The sequence below is a fragment of the Narcine bancroftii genome, chromosome 8 (genome assembly GCF_036971445.1).
Source record: "Narcine bancroftii isolate sNarBan1 chromosome 8, sNarBan1.hap1, whole genome shotgun sequence".
Taxonomy (NCBI): Eukaryota; Metazoa; Chordata; class Chondrichthyes; order Torpediniformes; family Narcinidae; genus Narcine; species Narcine bancroftii.
In genome coordinates, this window is record NC_091476.1 from 2,868,228 (window position 1) to 2,888,767 (window position 20,540).

Below are 20,540 nucleotides of genomic sequence, written 5' to 3' on the forward strand. Positions count from 1 at the left end.
AACTTGAAAGAATAAATGAAGACCTATTCTGCCCAGCATATAATATATTTGACCCTCTCCACCATCAGGATGGAGGCACAGGTGCATCAAAATCAGGACTACAGGCTGTGAGATGTATGAATAGTATCCTGTAACCAAGTAAATAATTCAAAAATATTTATATATTTATTCTAAGTCAAATCTTTATTAATAATTATGTGCTGTGTATTATTGTGTATGTGTGGCATGTATGTGTGTATGTGCATGCATGCACACATGTGTGCAATGTTTGTGTGTATGTGCATGTTTGTGTGTGCACGTGTGAGCATATGTGTATATGTATGCGTGTGTGTCTATTTGTGTGTGTGTGTGTGTGTGTGTGTGTGTGTGTGTGTGTAAGTGTGTGTGTGTATTTGTGCCTGTGTGTGTTTATTTGAGTGTGTGTACTATGGTCTGGAGAAACACTGTTTTGTCTGCTATTATTTGTGTATTCAGATGGTTAGAAACTTGAACTAAAGAATGGAGACTTAAAGTTGGCATAACGTGGTTAGGAAACAGTCAGTGGGCTAAATATGGGGGTGACTGGGAAAGATGAACAGAGTGGGCAGAGTTTGGGATAAATTTTGAAGCGAGTACAACATTTATTTTATTAAAGCAGCAGTCATGTGGAAAATGGGTAAAAACTTTTGAATTTTTTTTCCTGAACAGGAAGGATTGCTGAGGTTCCCCTGTTGCCACTGAGGTGATGTTTAGTGAATTAGTCAGACTTGTCTGGAACACATGTGTGGGAGGTGATTTTTTTCTCTCTCTGTACTTTTCCAATCGCAAATGTGTTTCCGAGCTGCAGGGAATGCACAGTTGAGAACTTGAGAGAAATGCTGAGAATGAGGACCTGTGAACAGTCTTGTCAGCCATTGCAAACTTCAGAAGGCTTTGCATGTTAACATTTTGTGTGCAAAATTTCCAACACACCTTCCACTCACTATCTGTGGTCCAGCATCTAATCACAAACTTTTAATGGAGAACTGGATGTTCCAGGAAAAATAAAAAAGCTGCCAGATCACAGATAAAGGAGCTGTGAGGGCAATTAATTTACAGGGCTAGTGCATCATGTCTCCAGGTGGCACAGTGGGGCAGCGAGCAGAGCTGCTGCCTCACCACGTCCGTGTTCAATCAGCACCTCACTACTTTCTCGCTGAGTAGGAATTTCTTCAGCCAGAGGGTAGTAAATATGTGGAATTTGTCATCAGAAGCAGTTGTGGAGGCCAAGTATTTAAGGTAGAGATTGATAGGTTCTTTTTTGACCAGAGCATTAAAGTTTATAGGGAAAAGGCCGGGCAGTAGGGCCAAGTGGGAGAATGGATCAGCTCATGATTGAATGATGGGGCAGACTCAATGGGCTGAATGGACTATTTCTGCTCCTATGTCTCATGGAGTTTGCTTGTTCTCCGTGCAACAGTGTGGGCTCAAATTTCCTCCCACATTCCAAAGGCATGCAGATCAGGAGGTTCATTGACTGTTTAATGTGTAGGTGAGTGACAGAAACTGGCGGATGTTGGTGAGAAATGTTGGGAGAAAAAATACAGGGTTAATGTAGGATTGGTATAAATGGTGGTCATGGTCAGCACAGACTGAAAGGCTGAAGTACTTGTTTCTGTGCTGTTTTTCTCCAAGACTCTAAAATGAGCATGCTTGGCAGAAGGATCTACTGTGTACAGAATGAAATACTAAACGGGGAAATGTATTAAAGATGTCTTCATTCACTCTCTTGTTACCATTGTAACCATCCAGATTACTGTCAGTCATGTTTCCAATCAGTAACAGTAGACCTTCTTTCAATGAACTAGTGAACGATGCAATGCATCACAGACGAGAGATAACACTGGTTTTACCACACATCTGTAGCTCTTAATCTGGCCCGAGCAATGGGCCAAATGTCAAGCAGAGGCCAGGAACATCATTCAAGGAGAGAACTAGGGGGATTAGCACTGGAGAGATTTCCTGGGCTTATCTCACTCAGCTCTCGGGAATAGCCAAAGTTGCGGGATTCAGCATTTGAGCCCGCATTCCCAGACAGGGAATAATATTTGGTTTTGGAGAAGGTCGGAGAAAAGGATGAAGAAATAAATTCCAAACACATGCAGTTACGTTTTGTTTCTTGCTACATTTTTATGAGAGTCCTCCTGTTGTAATTATCTGGCCTGAATGTCAATTAAGAAGCTTTTGCTTTCATTATTCCAGACAGGATTTGTTTATGTAACCTTCTCAGTGAGGTAGCTGAATTAACAGTCCTCAGAGCAGACACGTCATGCTACTGAGTCTGAATGCTAAATCTATGTTGTGACATAAAGGTGCATAATTGTGAAAGAATGGAGTGGAGTCCTCCAGCAAATTACAAAGAATTGCAAATCTATTGTAATTTGCATGTTCCTTCCAGGATCTTTCAGGATGAGGGGTGGCCTGAAAAAGGCATGGAAGATGATTAGAGACATTGATCGTTTGGATGGCTAGAGGCTTTTTCCCAGGGCTGAAATAGCTAACACCAGGGGGCATAGTTTTATGGTGCTTGAGAGTAAGTACAGGGGGGGGGATGTAAGAGGTTTCTTCACACAGAGAGTGGTCGGTGCATGAAATGCACTGTCAGCAAAGGTGGTGGAGACAGGGACAATAGGATCTTAAATGAGACTATTAGGTAGGTGTGTGGAACTGAGAAAATTAAGGATTAGGCAAGGGAAATTGTAGGCAGTTCTTAGAGTAGATTATTAGGTCAGCACAACATTGTGAGCCGAAGGGCCTGCACTTTGCTGTTAAGTTACATGTTTTGTTTTCTATCTTCAAAAATGTTTTCAGGCCAGTGAAGTATGTTGAAAGTGTAGCCATTGCTTTAAGTGGATCTAGAGCAATATATTCCAAGGTTCAGTTCCTGATTGAACTTGGAGTTCGCCCTGTTGAAAATACAAAGGTGGGACAGGACGAAGCTCAACAGTAATGGTGTACCTATGCAAATAGACCAGCAACATGCACTCACGTTACTTTGGATAAAAGGACAATTGATCAATAGCAGTGTGTGACAATTGGCCACTAAGGGTGAGGGAGCCAGTTATATTCCTCCTCATTGAGTGGGTGTGTGCCACAGTGCTATGTAATTTACATTGTAGACCAGCACTGCCTTCCCAGGATCCATGGAGTAGGTGAGCACAGATGGCCACTGAAAGTTGGTTCCTGTGTTCCAATTGGCACCTGGATGCTAATTTCAAAGACTCCTACTCTGGTGAGCCCCATAAAAATCAGCACGACTCCACCACCACCATTCTCTGCCATCGACCCTGGGACGTCCTCCTCCACCTGTTCTACCCGGCCCTGTATTATCAGAGCCAGTTGGACTCCACAGGGGAGCATCAATGGTTCTGCCCAACCCTCTCATTCACTTCAACAGATGAGCCGCCTGTTGACGTTCATCTAGCACAAGGTTATATTTAATCAACATCCCACCATGCAAATGGTTCAACTGCATCTGTTTTTGTCAGATCACCCTCCTGGAATGTGCATCAGAAATTCTGAATCATTTTTTAGTTCTGCTTTTTTGGACTCCTTTTTGTTGAAGAGAATGAATTTTGTTTTGCAAATCAGCTCTCTCAACTCAGTGACAGTAATCACCTCTGCCCTATATTTTTCCATGTGCTGTTGGCCATTGCCCAAGTTTATATGCTAGGGCTTCAGCACTGGTTTCATACAAAACTGGGAACATATCCTCATAGACTTAAGGATTACCACTGAATTTGGACTTTTCACAGAATTGTGGGTGGGGACAGCAAGACTATTTAAAGAACAGCAGAAAATTTAAGCAATGAATTTCAGGTTTCCTTTAATATCCCTTCAAGCCTTCCCCTTTTCCTTCCATCCACCATTCCCTTCTCCCTCACCTCTCACCCTCTCCCCACCCCTCCAATGTTCTAGCAACCTTATTTTTTATCCTCCACCCTTCAACTCATCCTTTCTTCCCCTCACCATCACTGTTCTCTTCTCTTCCACCCCACTCACTGCCTTCCTTCAACCCCTTCCCCTTCTTCTGCCCCCTCCCACCATGTTCTCACAAGTTTGCCAACCTCCTCTGAGTCTACAACACACACGCACACGCACGCGCATGCGCACAAACTGCATTGGTCAATTAACCAATCAACTTGCACGTCTTTAAGATGGGGGTGGGGGGAACTGAGGCACCCAAGGGAAACCCATGCAATTTCAGGGTGAAGGTTTGAACTCCATCCAGAAAGAGCTGGTGATCAGGAATGAACCAGTCCTCTTGCACTGTGAGGCAGCAGCTCAACCAGCTCCACAGAAACTGGAGGTGGGGGTGGGAGGGGTGGTAGGGAAGGTGGGAGAAGTAGGGGGATGGAGAATAAAATAAGAGGTTAATGCATAATTAGTGTTAATGGGTCAGTCGGTCGTTTTTTCATGCTCTGACTCCATTGACAAATCAAATACTTTTCCCTTTTACCTTTCCTTTCTCCAGAGAACCATTGAACATTATAGCACAGAAACTGGCCCTTCGGCCCTTCTAGTATATGCCAAACTATTATTCTGCCCCATCCCACTGACCTGCACCATAGCCCTCCATACCCCTCCCATCCATGTACCAGCCCAAATTTTTCTTAAATTCTAAAACTGAGCCTGCATTCACCACTTCAGTGGCAGCGCATTCCACACCCTCACCACTCTCTGTGAGAAGAAGGTCCTCCTCATGTTCCCCCTAAACTTTTACCCATTCGCCCTTAACCCATGTCCTCTGGTTTGTACCTCATCTAACTTCAGTTAAAAAAGCCTACTTGTATTTTCTCTCTATACCCCTTACAATTGATAATTCTCTTCCCCATCCTATGCCCTAACCCCCTCTGCTACCCCTTCATTCCTTTTCCACCTCCCCCCTAACTCATCCCAACCTGATTTTGTGACAAAGCATGCATTGAAGGGGTGAAGCCGAACCTTTTATTCTCCGAACTCCAGGACAAGCTACTACCCCAGCATTAAGTCTTGTGATCCTGGTTGTCCTGGTGAGGACAGACAGATATGGAGCTCAAATGACAGCTGGAGCTTGCAATCCAGAGGCCACCTTGTGAGATTATGAAACTTTATCACCAGCCTTGCATGCCCTGCTGCATTCTAATTCTAAACAGCTGCTCCTGTCACTACAGAACAACACCTTTGCACTTATAGAGTATCTTTAATAGCAACAAAACATCCCAAGGTGTGATTCACCTGTTTAATACACCTCGCTGGAAGATGCCACAACAGACATGGCGAGAAAACTTAATTGAAGGGTTGGGATTTAAAGCAATTCTTAAACAACTTCACAATACACCATGAATATAGTAAAACGTCCTGGGGTGAAAGAGCTAGAGAGGTGGAGAAAGTTAGGGAGGGAGTTCCAGAGTTAATGTCCAGACAACTAAAGGCTCTATGGTAGGGGCAGAGTGATTAAAGAGGGTCGTAAGCTTGCAGGAGATAGCAATGGCTAATATTGATAAAGTACCATCAACACCACTTTCACAATGTCTCTGGTACTTTAAAGGCAGTGAAGCTCATTTTGACCTGTAGTCACATTTATAATGTGGGGAACATAGAGTCTAATTTGTTCTCCAAACAGTAAGGTGACGCCAATGAGATAATCTAATTCTTTTCAGGACTAATGTTGGCAAGTGCACTAGGGATAACTCCCCTAATCTATCTTAATATAGTGTTGTGGAATCTTCATTGTCTGCTTGAAGGAACAGAAGACATCTCACTGCAATGCCCTGTTCAAAAGGCAGTGTCTCCAGCAGTGCTGCTGCACTCCCTCCACACTGGACTTGAGAAATAGCCAACAGGGCTATGCACAAGCCTCTGGAGTAGAATGTGAGCATACCTTGGTTACAGAAGCAAACATGCTGCATTCTGAGCCAACAGCAAGTCTGTGGAAGGGTGGGGGGGGGGGTGGGGAGGAGTTAAAAAGATAAACTAATGTCATATTGGAACGAGAAAAGAAGGTATAATTACAAAATCCTTTCAGTATCAGATATGATACTGAGTTGGAATTTCAAGCAGAATTTTTAAACAAATAATCTTATCCAATTTTTGCCAGTGGCAGGAAGAAGCCTATAGTTTTACTTAAGGAAGAAAGTTTGAGACAGGGACCAATCAGTTTTGAACATTTAAATTTATTTAAAAATTTTATTTAAATTATTTTTAAAATTTTATTAATATTTAAAATAAATTAATATTTAAATGTATATGCTTATTTGCTATTGTGTGTTGTGCATGTACGTCCAAAAACTTAGAGCTGATATAGGGTACAAAGAGGTGGAGAAGTGATGGGGCCAAGTGGGTATCAACAACTACTGTGGAAATTGACATGTGGGTTTGAGTCACACAAAGAAGATGATCAGAGAAATGGATTGACCTTTGATGGACTTTCTTCAGAGCATGGATTCAGGTGATTAAAGGAATGAAAATGGATTAGCAGTGCATAGACTTAGAAGTTTGGAGGTTGGGAATATAGGGCTAGAGGAGGTTATAAGATATAAAGAGGGTTAGGGCCATGAAAAGATTTACATGAGGTTCAGCATTTTTAAATTTTAGAAATTAAAGAAGGCCTTGTATTTTCATTACATTTGTCCCATCTCCTTCAGATGTACAAAAGTACTTTGCATTCAGTTAAATAAACAACCGCGTTGGAGAAACTCAGCAGGTCACGAAGCACCCATAGGAAGCAAAGGGTTGCTGAGTTGCTCCAGCATATTTGTGTTTTACACCCAACACCAGGATCTGCAGACTTCCTTGTTTAACTTTACTTACATTCTTTTGAAGAATAGCTTCTATTGTATTGTAAGGAAAGCTGCAGCTAATTTGTATTCAGCAATCTCCCTTTACAAAACTACCAAACAATCTTATTTTCTGTGATATTGGTTGAGAGTTAATATTGGAAACAGCAAATGGGGCAAAATCTTCTGCTGATTTTCAAAAATATGCCATGAGATCTTTTTAGGTCCACACTAGTGAGCAACAGGGTTCCAAATCTCACCCAAGATTTGACACCTTTGAAACTTTTGATGTTCCTCAGTACTCCACCAGAGCATTTGTATAAGCTTTAGTATTAAAACTTCTTGATCTAACCTATAATCTTCTATCTTTGAGGCAAGAGTGCAATGAACTGAGACTTTGCTGGGAGAGAACTGAGATACAGTGTCAACTGGATTAGGGGCTGATAGACTCCGGGATATGTACTGGGGGGGGTACTCTCTATTCTCTTTTAGCTATTATATTTATACCACTAATCATTCGTTGTGAAATTCTTAACGGAACCACAAGGCCAGGGAGATGTTTATAAGATCACAGCCAACTTGTAACTTCAAAGAGTACTGGAATGGAAAGGGATCTACTTCACAAGCAGTTCATAACTTAGGATGAATGGATTTTTTATGCAATTTGAATCTGGTTTTGGAAATTTAGAGACACTGTAGTTTTTAAAGCTGGGGATTAGAGTCTGGCTGGGTAACCTGAGTGGTGTCACAACAAGAAGGTTGTACTCAACATTAGCAAAAATAAGGAACTAATTGTGGACTTCAGGAAGGGGAAATCAGGAGAACACAAACCAGTCCTCATCAAGGGGTCAGCAGTGGAGAAGGTAAAGAACTTCAAACTCCTGGGTGTCAACATCTCTGAAGGTCTATCCTGGGCATTCATGTCAATTCAATCATGAAGAAGGCTCTCCAGCGGCTATAATTCATTAGGAATTTGAGTAAATTTAGACTGTCACCAAAGAGTCTTGCAAAGTTTGCAAATGTAGATTGGAGACCATTCTGACTGGTTGCATCACTGTCTGGTATGGAGGTGCCAATGCACAGGTCAGAAAAAGGCTACAAAGGGCTGTAAGCTCTGTCAGAACCATCATGGGCATTAGTCTTCACTCCATTAAGGACATCTACAAGACGTCTATCATCAATGACTCTCGCCATCCTGGCTATGCTCTCTTCACACTACTACCATCAGGAAAGAGGTATAGGAGCCTGAAGATGAGCACCCAAAGATACAGAAACAGCTTCTTCCCCCTCCGCCATCAGATTCCTACAGTAAATGGAAAATGAACCATAGACACCAGGTCACATTTTGTCTTTTTTTTTTGCACTAATTTATTTATTTTTTAAAGGAGTGTTTTTCTAGAAATTTTTCCAACGGTAACACTCAAAAACAACAAATTTCTTGACATGTTCACAACAATAAACCTGATTCCAATTCTGAATGGCTTTCTGGTGGAAAGAATGGGAAGACTAAAAAGGTGTAATGATGGTGGGGGTGGGGAGATTTGTAATAGCATGGATATTGAATTGCTTTGTTGTCATGTGTATCAAGATATAATGTGTTTTGTGTGCTATTCAGATTTCAGATTTATTGTCAGAGTATATAAATGAGATCACCTACAACCCTGAGATTCTTTTTCCAGAGGCTATTGGTAGTGGAAGAAACAAATAAAGAAATGTAAACAAATTGCAATACAGAGAGAAAAAATGAATAGAGTGCACAAGTAAGAGTTCTTAAATGGGTCATTGATTGAGTTTGTTGTTGAGTCTAATGGTGGAGGGTTAGCATCTGTTCCTGAACCTGGTGGTGCGAGTCTTGTGGCACCTGTACCTCTTTCCTGATGGTAACAGCGAGAACAGAGCATGAATTGGGTCGTGTGGACTTTTGATGATTGCTGCTCTCCGACAGCAGCATTCCCTGTAGATGTTCTTGATGGTGGGGAGGGATTTGCCTGTGATGTCCTTTTGCAGGGCTTTCCTCTTAGGGGTATTGGTGACCCCCTTCCCAATCATGATGCAGCCGGCCAGCACACTTTCCACTGCACATCTCTATAAATTTTCCAGGGTTTCTGATGTCATACCAAACCTCCTCGAACTCCTAAGGAATTAGAGGTGCTACTTCCTCACAGTTAACTCGTACACCAGTTAGTTCAATGGTAATAAATAAACAAATGGTTTAACAACTTTGAAGGGAGTGATGTAACAATAAGTGCAGAGGGTTGAGAAAAGTACAGTTTAAAAATGCAGCCCAATTTCCTGATGCTTCAAAGGTGGTCTGGAAATGGAGGAGTCACGTGATGGAGGAGTGGCCGGTCAGGAAAACCAGCCCTCTCCAGGAAAATAGGAAAAAAGTCAGGAAAAAGCAAAGCATAACAAAAATAAAATAGAAGAAATAAAAGATAAAGATACAGAGAAGAGAAAGAAGATGGCTCCCAAGGAGGAGAAAGTAAAAGCAACTGGAAAAAAAGTAGAACAGTCACCAGAGAAGAAAGAAGAAGGCCTTACCTGCATGAAGGAACAGGATGCTGTGGTGGCGAGGAGCACCCAACCCTCAAGGTCAGTACCTGCACTGTGGAGTCGCGACCCACCAGCTGGTGCACTACAAAAATGGAGCCAAACAAAACTGCGCAATCAAAGGAGAAAGAGAACACCGGTGGGAGGAGGGCTCAACAGAGGAGCGGGCAGTCTCAGAATGAACAGCTGAGGGACGCCCGACACCAGGATGCCCAGCTAGAGGATGAGGAAGCCAGCAGAAGATGAAACAGACGAGGGAGACTGATGGAAGGATGACCGACAAGAAGATCAATGTCAAGAAGCACAACAGACGAGCAGCCCAGGAAGGGAGGACCAGCAACAAGAGGTCCAGCAAGAAGAGGCCCGACAAAGAGATTCAAGCAGCTCATCAGGAAAAACAGAAGAGACACAGACACAAAGAAGAGAAGAAGAAGACACAAACACAGATACAGAAGAAGAGGAAGAAGATGACCAAGATCTTCACAGAGAAAAAGAAGGTAAAACGGAATATAGATAAAGTCTTTTTTAAAAGAACAAATGAGATCATTAAAAGAATGGTCATCATTAGAGTTTAACGCAATTAAAAGGAAAATGAAAAGAACAGAAGATAAAATGCAAAGGTTAGAACTGATAATGACAGAAATAGGGAAAAGAGTAGAGAATGTGGAAGAGAGAGAAACGGCTGTAGAAATGGAAGTGAATGACTTAAGAGAAAAATTGGAAGAAAGTGACAAAAAAATTAAAGAGACTCAAGAGTTGTTATCTCAGAAAATTGATACGTTGGAAAATTATAGTAAACGAAACAACATAAAAATAGTGGGCCTGAAGGAGGAGGATGAAGGCACAGACATGAAGGAATTTATAAAAGAATGGATCCCAAAGGTCCTGGGAACAACAGAAATGCAGGAAGAAATGGAAATAGAAAGGGCAAACAGAGCATTAGCTCCAAAACCACAGGCGCATCAAAAACCAAGATCCATCTTAGTAACATTTTTGAGATATTTCCTTTCCTTCCTTTGGCTTGGCTTCGCGGACGAAGATTTATGGAGGGGGTAAAAAGTCCACGTCAGCTGCAGGCTCGTTTGTGGCTGACCAGTCCGATGCGGGACAGGCAGACACGATTGCAGCGGTTGCAAGGGAAAATTGGTTGGTTGGGGTTGGGTGTTGGGTTTTTCCTCCTTTGCCTTTTGTCAGTGAGGTGGGCTCTGCGGTCTTCTTCAAAGGAGGCTGCTGCCCGCCAAACTGTGAGGCGCCAAGATGCACGGTTTGAGGCGTTATCAGCCCACTGGCGGTGGTCAATGTGGCAGGCACCAAGAGATTTCTTTAGGCAGTCCTTGTACCTTTTCTTTGGTGCACCTCTGTCACGGTGGCCAGTGGAGAGCTCGCCATATAATACGATCTTGGGAAGGCGATGGTCCTCCATTCTGGAGACGTGACCCATCCAGCGCAGCTGGATCTTCAGCAGCGTGGACTCGATGCTGTCGACCTCTGCCATCTCGAGTACCTCGACGTTAGGGGTGTGAGCGCTCCAATGGATGTTGAGGATGGAGCGGAGACAACGCTGGCGGAAGCGTTCTAGGAGCCGTAGGTGGTGCCGGTAGAGGACCCATGATTCGGAGCCGAACAGGAGTGTGGGTATGACAACGGCTCTGTATACGCTTATCTTTGTGAGGTTTTTCAGTTGGTTGTTTTTCCAGACTCTTTTGTGTAGTCTTCCAAAGGCGCTATTTGCCTTGGCGAGTCTGTTGTCTATCTCATTGTCGATCCTTGCATCTGATGAAATGGTGCAGCCGAGATAGGTAAACTGGTTGACCGTTTTGAGTTTTGTGTGCCCGATGGAGATGTGGGGGGGCTGGTAGTCATGGTGGGGAGCTGGCTGATGGAGGACCTCAGTTTTCTTCAGGCTGACTTCCAGGCCAAACATTTTGGCAGTTTCCGCAAAGCAGGACGTCAAGCGCTGAAGAGCTGGCTCTGAATGGGCAACTAAAGCGGCATCATCTGCAAAGAGTAGTTCACGGACAAGTTTCTCTTGTGTCTTGGTGTGAGCTTGCAGGCGCCTCAGATTGAAGAGACTGCCATCCGTGCGGTACCGGATGTAAACAGCGTCTTCATTGTTGGGGTCTTTCATGGCTTGGTTCAGCATCATGCTGAAGAAGATTGAAAAGAGGGTTGGTGCGAGAACACAGCCTTGCTTCACGCCATTGTTAATGGAGAAGGGTTCAGAGAGCTCATTGCTGTATCTGACCCGACCTTGTTGGTTTTCGTGCAGTTGGATAATCATGTTGATATAAGATAAGAGAAAATATACAGGAACGGGCAAGGAATAAAATTAGAGAAGATAATAAACCATTGGAATACATGGGTCAAATACAAGGGTCAAAAAATATTTTTTTACCCAGACATAAGTTTTGAACTCTTCAAGAGGAGGATTTAATACAGTGAAATCAATTTTATGGAAAAAAGGTTACAAATTCATATTAAGACATCCAGCCATACTTAAAATATTTATACCCAGAGAGCAAAACAGTCTGTTCTTGGATCCAGAGAAAGCGCATGAATTCGCAGAATGTTTGCAGGAAAGGAGAAGAGATGAAGAGATGTAACAAGAATGAAGAACAGCAATAAAGTACATATAAAGATGTAAAAACAATGTATATGTAAAGAACTAAAGAGGGAAAAGAGAAGGGAAGAAAGGAAGTAAGGGGGAGGGGAAGAGAGAGCTTTGTTATATGTGTTAAAAAAAAAGTTTTCTGGAGAGGGCTGGGAGAGGGGGAATAACTGTCACTGCAAAATCAGTTGACGCTGCGAACAAGATCGCAATCCAAATGAAAAGGGGAGTTGTGGTTGCCCAGCAAGGGATATGGGGCAACTCAGAGAGGAGGGGGGGTAACTTTTGGGGTTAAGATATTAGTGGATGTGGGAACTGCGGGGATACTTTATGTTTTAATGTGTTGTTGTACATTAAGTGTAATAAGAGAAAACTAAGAAATGAAAATGGGGAAAAGGGGGATGGAGGTGCCGAAGAGGTGGAAAAGAGGTGTATGCAAGATATAAGATGGCCATGTTGAATTATATGACTATAAACATTAATGGGATACATAACCAAATTAAAACGAAGAAGCTACTAAAATTATTGAAGAAGGAAAAAATAGATATAGCATTTGTGCAGGAAATGCATCTAACTGAAGCGGAACATAACAAATTAAAGAGAGACTGGGTAGGACACGTAATGGCAGCATCCTATAATTCAAAAGCTAGAGGTGTAGCCATACTAGTTAACAAAAATGTACCAATCAAAATAGAGGAGGAAATAATAGATCCTGCAGGGAGGTATGCAATGATAAAGTGTCAGATATACTCAGAAATTTGGAATTTTCTCAATATATATGCGCCTAATGAGGAAGATCAAAAGTTTATGCAGGATTTTTTTTGAGGATTGCAGACAATCAAGGAGGGGATTTTAACCTTAATTTGGATCCAATGTTGGATAAAACTGGATAAAGAAAAGTAAAAAGAATAAAGTAGCCAAATTTATGGTTAAATCAATGCAGGAAATGAAACTTATGGATATATGGAGGGGGCAACACCCAAGAGAGAAGGAATACTCATATTATTCGAGTAGGCACAAAACTTATTCAAGGATTGATAAGTTTTTGTTGTCAGCCCATATTCAAGGGAGAGTCAGGAAAACTGAGTATAAAGCTGGATTACTATCTGATCATTCACCCTATTATTAACAATAGAACTGGAGGACATCCCACCAAGAACATATAGATGGAGGTTAAACTCCATGCTACTTAAAAGACAGGAATTTAGGGAGTTTATTGAATTCCATATTAAAACATATTTTGAAATAAACACAGAATCAATGAAAGACAAATTTATATGATGGGACACAATGAAAGCCTTCATTAGAGGGCAGATAATAAGTTATGTGACTAAGATGAAAAAGGATTACAATCGGGAAATAGAGCAGTTGGAAAGGGAGATAGTAAGTACAGAAAAGGAATTAGTAATAAGGGATGATATAATGAAAAGGAGAGAATTGGCGACCAAAAAAAAAAGCAAAATTATTAGCAAACAGATTGGCCGATTGTGTACCTAAAATAGTAAAACAAGATCAAACTGGATTTATTAAGAAAAGATGAACAGTGGACAATGTCTGCAAATTTATTAATCTAATCCACACAGTTCAAGGAAATAAGAAACCAACAGTAGCTGTTGCTCTAGATGCAGAAAAAGCCTTTGACAGAGTAGAGTGGAATTACTTATTTAAAATATTACAGAAGTTCAATTTACCAGAAAAATATATAAATTGGATTAAAGCATTGTATAATGGACCGTTGGCGATATGTATCACTTTAAATAAAGTAGATCAACTAGACAGGGATGTCCACTATCCCCCTCATTGTTCACCTTAGCAACAGAACCTTTGGCAGAACTGATAAGAAAAGAAAAGAAAATAAAAGGGATAAAAATAAAGGAGAAGGAGTATAAAATCAGCTTATTTGCAGATGACATCATAGTATACCTAACAGAACCAGAGGTATCAATAAAAGAATTACATAAGAAATTGAAGGAGTATGGAGAAATATTGGGGTACAAGATCAATGCAAATAAAAGTGCAGTGATGCCAATGAGTAACGGACACTATTCAGAATTTAAAAAGGAATCACCATTTAAATGGCAAGGACAAGCAATCCGATACCTAGGGTTCAGGTTAGATAATAACTTAAGCCACTTGTACAAACTAAATTATAGCCACTAATAAAGAAATTGCAGGAAGACTTAGAACATTTGAAAGAATTACCGCTAATGTTGATAGGGAGGGTAAACTGCATTAAAGGATACAATTCTTATTTCAAACGTTACCAATTCTTTAAGGAACTAAAGAGAATAATAAGGAAATTCTTGTGGAAAGGGAGGAATCCAAGGGTAGCATTAGATAAATTAGCAGAGAGGTATAACCAAGGTGGTTTGCAGTTACCAAACTTTAAAAATTATTATAGAGCCACATAATTAAGGTATTTATCAGATTTTTACCAGACAAGGGAAAAATCAGACTGGACTAAGATAGAACTAGATAAAATAGGGGATAAGGTACCAGAACATATATTTTATAAGTGGGATGAAAAGCTGGTGCAATATAAAAACTCACCAGTACTGCATCATTTACTTAATACATGGAAGAAGATCCACTTAGAAAGGAAAAAAACAAATTATCAAATGCCAAAATTACTATTGACGCAAAATTCGCTAATCCCTTTTACAACAGACAACCTTTCCTTTAGAGAATGGGAGAGAAAATGAATCAAAAGAATAGAAAATTGTTTTTTGGGAAATAATTTATTAACATTTGAACAGTTGAAGTACAAATATGGAATAACTCATGGTACAATGTTTGCATATCATCAATCGAAAGCTTATTTAAAGGATAAATTGGGAAACAGACTGAGATTACCTGAAGGAAGCAGCTTTGAATACGTGATTACAGACACAATGATAATTAAAAGATTTATAACCAACATGAACATTAAGCTGCAAGAGAAGGAAAATGAAATAAACTATAAACCTAAGCAGAAGTGGGAAAAGGATTTAAACAAAGTTAAAAAATTAAGTATGGGAAAAGTTATGTTCTGGAACTATGAAGAATACAATAAACACAAGGTTACACATGATACAGTATAATTGGTTACACAGGGTATACATTACTCCTCAAAAATTAAAAAAATGGGATTCAACATAGATGTTTTCGCTGTAAGAAGGAAATGGGAACAACATTTCATGTAACTTGGGCATGTACGAAAGTAAATATGTTTTGGGAAGAATTAATCAGATACTAAATAAAATTACAAAAAATAACATACCAAAAAACCAGAGATATTTCTTTTAAGTCACATAAGAAGTAGAGAATTAGGCCTCAAATTGGATAAAGTGCAAAAAAAAATTCATTATGATAGCCTTAGAAGTAGCAAAAAAATGTATAATGTCAACTTGGAAAATGGAAGAGAGTCTGAGAATACAGCAATGGTTCATGGAAATGAATAAATGTATTCCATTGGAAAAAATAACATAATTTAAAAAATAAAGTCACAATGTTTGAACAAACTTGGGAACCATACATGGAACATATCAGAGAGCTTGCCTATGACCTCCATCCCCTAAAATGAGAATGAAAATGATAAGAAAAGACAACTAGATTCAGTGTGTAATCAATAGATGATGCATTTTTCTTGTTTTTTTTGTTTGTGTAAAGATATTGTTTTATGGTTTTATTGTATTGTAAATGTTGAATATTTATGGGTTTTGGAGGGGGGTGGGTAGAGGGGAGGGAGGGAAAGGGGAAAAAAGGGGAGAAAAGACCACTGTGTAAATTTAATGAGAAATGTTTGTACATATTTTGGTTGATATGGTTCATAGTGTGAAAATAAAAAAAATTATTTAAAAAAAGGTGGTCTGGAAATGGGACTAAAAAACTGGGAAAAATGGCTCCACGTCAATTAAATTTGGGGCGGCACAGTTTGCGTGGGTGCCAGTTTGGACAGCACCATTAGGGTAGCGGTTAGCATGATATTATTACACCACGTGTACCCCGGATGTGAATCTGGCCATCTCTATAAGGAGTTTGTACATTCTCCCTTCCTCTGCATGGGGTTTCCCCAGGTCGTCCAGTTTTTTTCCCATACTTCAAAACACGGGGGTGTAGTGGGGGGAGAGGGATGGGGCTTGTCAGTTAATTTGGGTTGCACGGGTTTAAATGCTTCTACCATGCTGTAAATAAAATTTTGGTTGCTGGGAATAGTCGGATTCAGCTGCAGGGTGAAGGGGAATTGGCAGGAATGAGCTTAGAATCAGTGAATACTAAAAACAAAAGTATCAAAGAAGAAATCCATCGGAGTTGAATTGAAAAAGAAGTTTTCAAGGTTGTTCTAACTTATTTTCTGTCAAGAATCCCAAGAGATGACACACTACACCAACTATTTACAAATCCTTTAACTCTGTTTTATCACACCTGTCCCTGCACACAGGGTATGTTGCCAGCAGAGTACAGAATGACTGAACTGCCAATGCAGCCAACATCACATAAACTCTTCTGTTTACATTGAGGGGCCAAGGGTTAGGAAGCATACTTTACTTATGTCAACAAGAAGCAAAGCTTTTTAACTGCAGAGGTGGAGGTTCAGTATTTTCAAAGCATATAACAATTTTTTGCCTCATTTCCTTCAGTATCATGTCTTGTCAGGATTTTACTTTCAGTGCAGCCTGCTTTAAGTGGACAGAAATCTTCTTCCAGGTGCAAGAATTCAAAGTGAAATGAATTTGGGAACTCAGGGTCATGTCTAGCAGCACTTTGTCAGGTTTGGCAGTGAAATGGCAGCCACAAGAATGTTTGGTTAGGGATGAAAAGTTGCAGACTGCTGAACTAGAAAGTGGACTGATACATTCAGGGTGAAGGCATGACATTGGCTGCAGGCTGACTGTCGAGTGTCCAGGGCTGACACTGGATAACAAAGTTGGAAAGCTGTTCCACTCCATATCGTTCAGTATCTTTCTGATGCACCACAAGCAAAAACTGGGGGTTTGCAAAAATAGACTTATGTACTGGCTTTAAAGAAGGGACCTGGGTCTGAAAGGTTAATATAAAACAAAAATTTGGCAAGATATATCTGGAAGAAGCACCAGGGCATAGTTGGAAGCAAAAAGTGGCTATTTTGGTTTTTTTGCTAAATTTGGAGATTCCAGCCTGGCCCACAGTAAAATGAATCTCAGGGTTGTATGTGATGTCATGAATGGACTGGCAATAAATTTGAACTTTGAACTTGACGCTGTCCCAATGCACCCATGTGACCAATTAATCTATTAACCTCATACGTCTTTGGAACACGAGGGGAAACCAAAGTGCCCAGAAGCAACACAGGCAAGTCACGGAGAGAACATAAGGAAACTCCTTACGAACACCAATGGATTCGAACCTCAGATGCTGGTGCTGGGTTAAGCTAACAACTAGGCTAACTGTGCCCTGATGATGTGCAGTGTGTTGCTGTGATCAGGAATGCACTGCTTGGAAGAGTATAGAAGTTGATTCAAAGAGGAAATCTTTAAATACTTGAAAGGGAAAATACTGTAGGAGGATCAGATGATGCAGGAAATGAGAAATGGGACCTATTGCACGTCTCTCTCAAGGATCTGGGCAGGGCTACAAAGGGCTGTAAGCTCAGCCAGAGCCATTATGGGCATTAATCTTCACTCCATTAAGGACATCTACATGCCCTTCAGCCCACTATGTCTTGCCGATCATGATGTCAAATTAACCTAATCCCAAACCCCACACATGGTCCATTTCTCTCCATTCCCTGGAAGTTTTATCATGTTTATACAAGATACTAAATCTCAAACAAAGGCAAGACGTGATAGAGGAAGGAGATAGAAAGCCTATTGGTATGGTGCTAGGACAAAAATTTCTCCCTCAATGTCAGCCAGACTATTTTGTGCCCGAGGCAAGGCCACCTATTGCAGCCCCCCAAAAATAGCTAACTTTGATTTTCAAAAACATATTTTGTAGAAAAAATGAAAAGCACAAAACTTCTCTCTATCTCCCTCCCCCCTTCCCTCTCCTCCTAACCACTGCTCTATCTCCCTCTCCCTCTAGCCCCCTGCTCACTCCTCACTCCTCTGAATATTTTCTACTTCACTCATTTAACCTCCTTTCTGTAGAATCTGCTTCTTGATACTTTTGAAGTGACTCAAATCTCAACCCACTAGATTTTTTTTCTGAAGAACCTCCGCTCTCTTCTTTGACAGCCCTCAACATCTCCTGTTCCTCCCCTGAACCCTGGACGCAGCCAGTGTACCCCTCGTCCTCCATGCACCCCCACGATTTGCCCAGAACCAGTGGTTCCTGCTGTTCAGACACCGCCCACGTGAGGTCCGGGGCAAGGAGTTTGGCGCACCTCCCTCCCTCCCGGGGCTGACCTACTGAGGACAGGAGGGCATCGTGATTCATCACTGGAGGGCTGAGGGTCCCTCTCTGCGCCTGCACACAGTGGCGAAGTTCAGCCCTAAAGTAACGTGCCGGTGGTGAAAGAGCCGGCCCCGCCCTGGCTTCCCCTTCCCCTCACTGCCCGTGTCCGCCTTCTCTGCGTGGGCTGCTGCTCCCCATCCTGAGAGAGATCCCTTCGTCCTGCATGGTAATAGTGTTTGAATATCCTTTCCAGAGTATGGCCTTGAAGTGAAGGTGAGATAAGCGATGGAAAGATTAAAAACAATATCAGCCAGTTTTTTGTTCAGTTAGAGATGAAACGCCAATTAAGTTCTGTCGTGAAATGTATTTGAATCTAAACTAAAATCGGGATAATAATGAGTTTGTTGTCACAGACATTGTACAATTTAACATGTTGGCCAAAATGGATTTAGGAGGCAGAAACATGGATCAGTTGGCAGTTCCTGACTGTACTCCTCTGAGGTCTCAGGTCTGCACCCTAGATGGCTGCCTTAGTGGCTTAATGGTAGCACCAGTCCTGGATCTGGCTCAGGATGAATGGGCTTTATTTGTATTCCCTGTATTGGACGGTTCTCCCAGCTTTTGTTTGCCTTAACTTACTAATTGTTTGCTGGAATTTTGTACAATTTAGAAAACGTTCAAAACTTTGTGTATCTGAGTCATGTGATAGCTTTTGCACAACAGGCTGTGTGAGATAACAACTTGGAGAGATTCTGTACCCTGAAGACTTCTTCCATATACCCAGCACTCCAGGGAATAAAGTCCTAGCCTGTTTAACCTTTCCCTATAACTCAGTTCTTCAAGTTCTGCAACATCCTTGTAAATCTCTTCTGCACTTCAATCTTATTGAAATCATTCTTGTAGTTAGGTGACCAAAGCTCCACACAATCATCCAAATTTGGCCTCACCAATGTCTTATGCAACTTCTGCTCTAACCTGCCATGCAGAATCCTTGCTGAAGTTCATATAGACAGCACTCATCAACCCTCTTGGACACCTCTTCAAAAAAACTCTTATCAGATTTGCAAGATACTCCCATGCACAAAACCATGCAAACTACCTCTAACCTGCCAAATGGTGGTAGATGCTCAGAAACCAGTCCAACTACTTTTCCACCACTGACGTCAGGCTCATTGGCCTCCATGTTCTGGAATATAAAACATTGAACAAGGCAAAGGAACTACACAGAACTGGAACAAGCCCTTCAGCCCACTAGGTCTTGCCAATCATGAAGCCAAATTAATGTAATCCCAATGCTGTGGAGTGTGTGTGTGTGTGTGTGTGTGTGTGTGTGTGTGTGTGTGTGTGTGTGTGTGTGTGTGTGTGTGTGTGTGTGTGTGAGATTGTACATGAACTGTTAGATGATAATAAACTTGAAGGATATCATGGTTTTAAAAGAAACCTGTTACCATTTTCATCATTTCTGTGTCCAATGGCCTTCACTGACTTTCCAGAGTCTGTGGTGTTGCTGCTTGGTCATTTTCAACTCACTTACCCAAGCCTCTATGATTTGACCATGAGCCTCAGCTGCCTGGAGTTTTTCAAACTGATGATATCACAATCCAACTTTACTCTGTTGTTGTCTGAGCCCCATAGATGTGCATGATCAGGCGGGATGACTCCCCCCATTCAGGAGCATGAAGTCTCCCAGCTTGTCTCTCTCCCTGGATTAGGATTAATCTAAGTGATAATTCTCAGTGAGGTCATTCACTGAGATCAGACCATAGATCTCATAGATTCTCAGTGAGGTCATTCACTGAGATCAGACCATAGATCTCATAGATTCTCAGTGAGGTATTTCACTGAGATCAGACCATAGATCTCATAGATTCTCAGTGAGGTCATTCACTGAGATCAGACCATAGATTCTCAGTGAGGTCATTCACTGAGATCAGACCATAGATCTCATAGATTCTCAGTGAGGTCATTCACTGAGATCAGACCATAGATCTCATAGATTCTCAGTGAGGTCATTCACTGAGATCAGACCATAGATCTCATAGATTCTCAGTGAGGTCATTCACTGAGATCAGACCATAGATCTCATATGGAGAAGTTAATCTGTTGCTAAATATTCGTTTCAAGTTTAAGTGGTCACGTGTACCGAGATACAGTGAGAAAATTCATTGCACAGGAGGCCCACATATGTGCAGTAAGATAAATAGAGTGCAGAGAGCAGAGTAACAAAGAGATCCATGAAAACAGAGCAAAGG

The 20,540-nt window shown here is 41.3% G+C and overlaps 1 protein-coding gene across 1 annotated transcript in view; it reads right to left on the bottom strand.

Annotated features, from left to right (window-relative positions):
• Positions 1-19,825, bottom strand: part of LOC138740243 (mastermind-like protein 2) — a 183,550-nt gene extending 163,725 nt beyond the window's left edge. Inside the window, exon 1 of the mRNA XM_069892578.1 lies at positions 19,737-19,825. Coding sequence (XP_069748679.1) covers positions 19,737-19,748 — 12 coding nt within the window. The 5' untranslated portion in view covers positions 19,749-19,825. The remainder of the gene's footprint in view (positions 1-19,736) is intronic.
• Between the last annotated feature and the right edge of the window lie 715 nt (positions 19,826-20,540).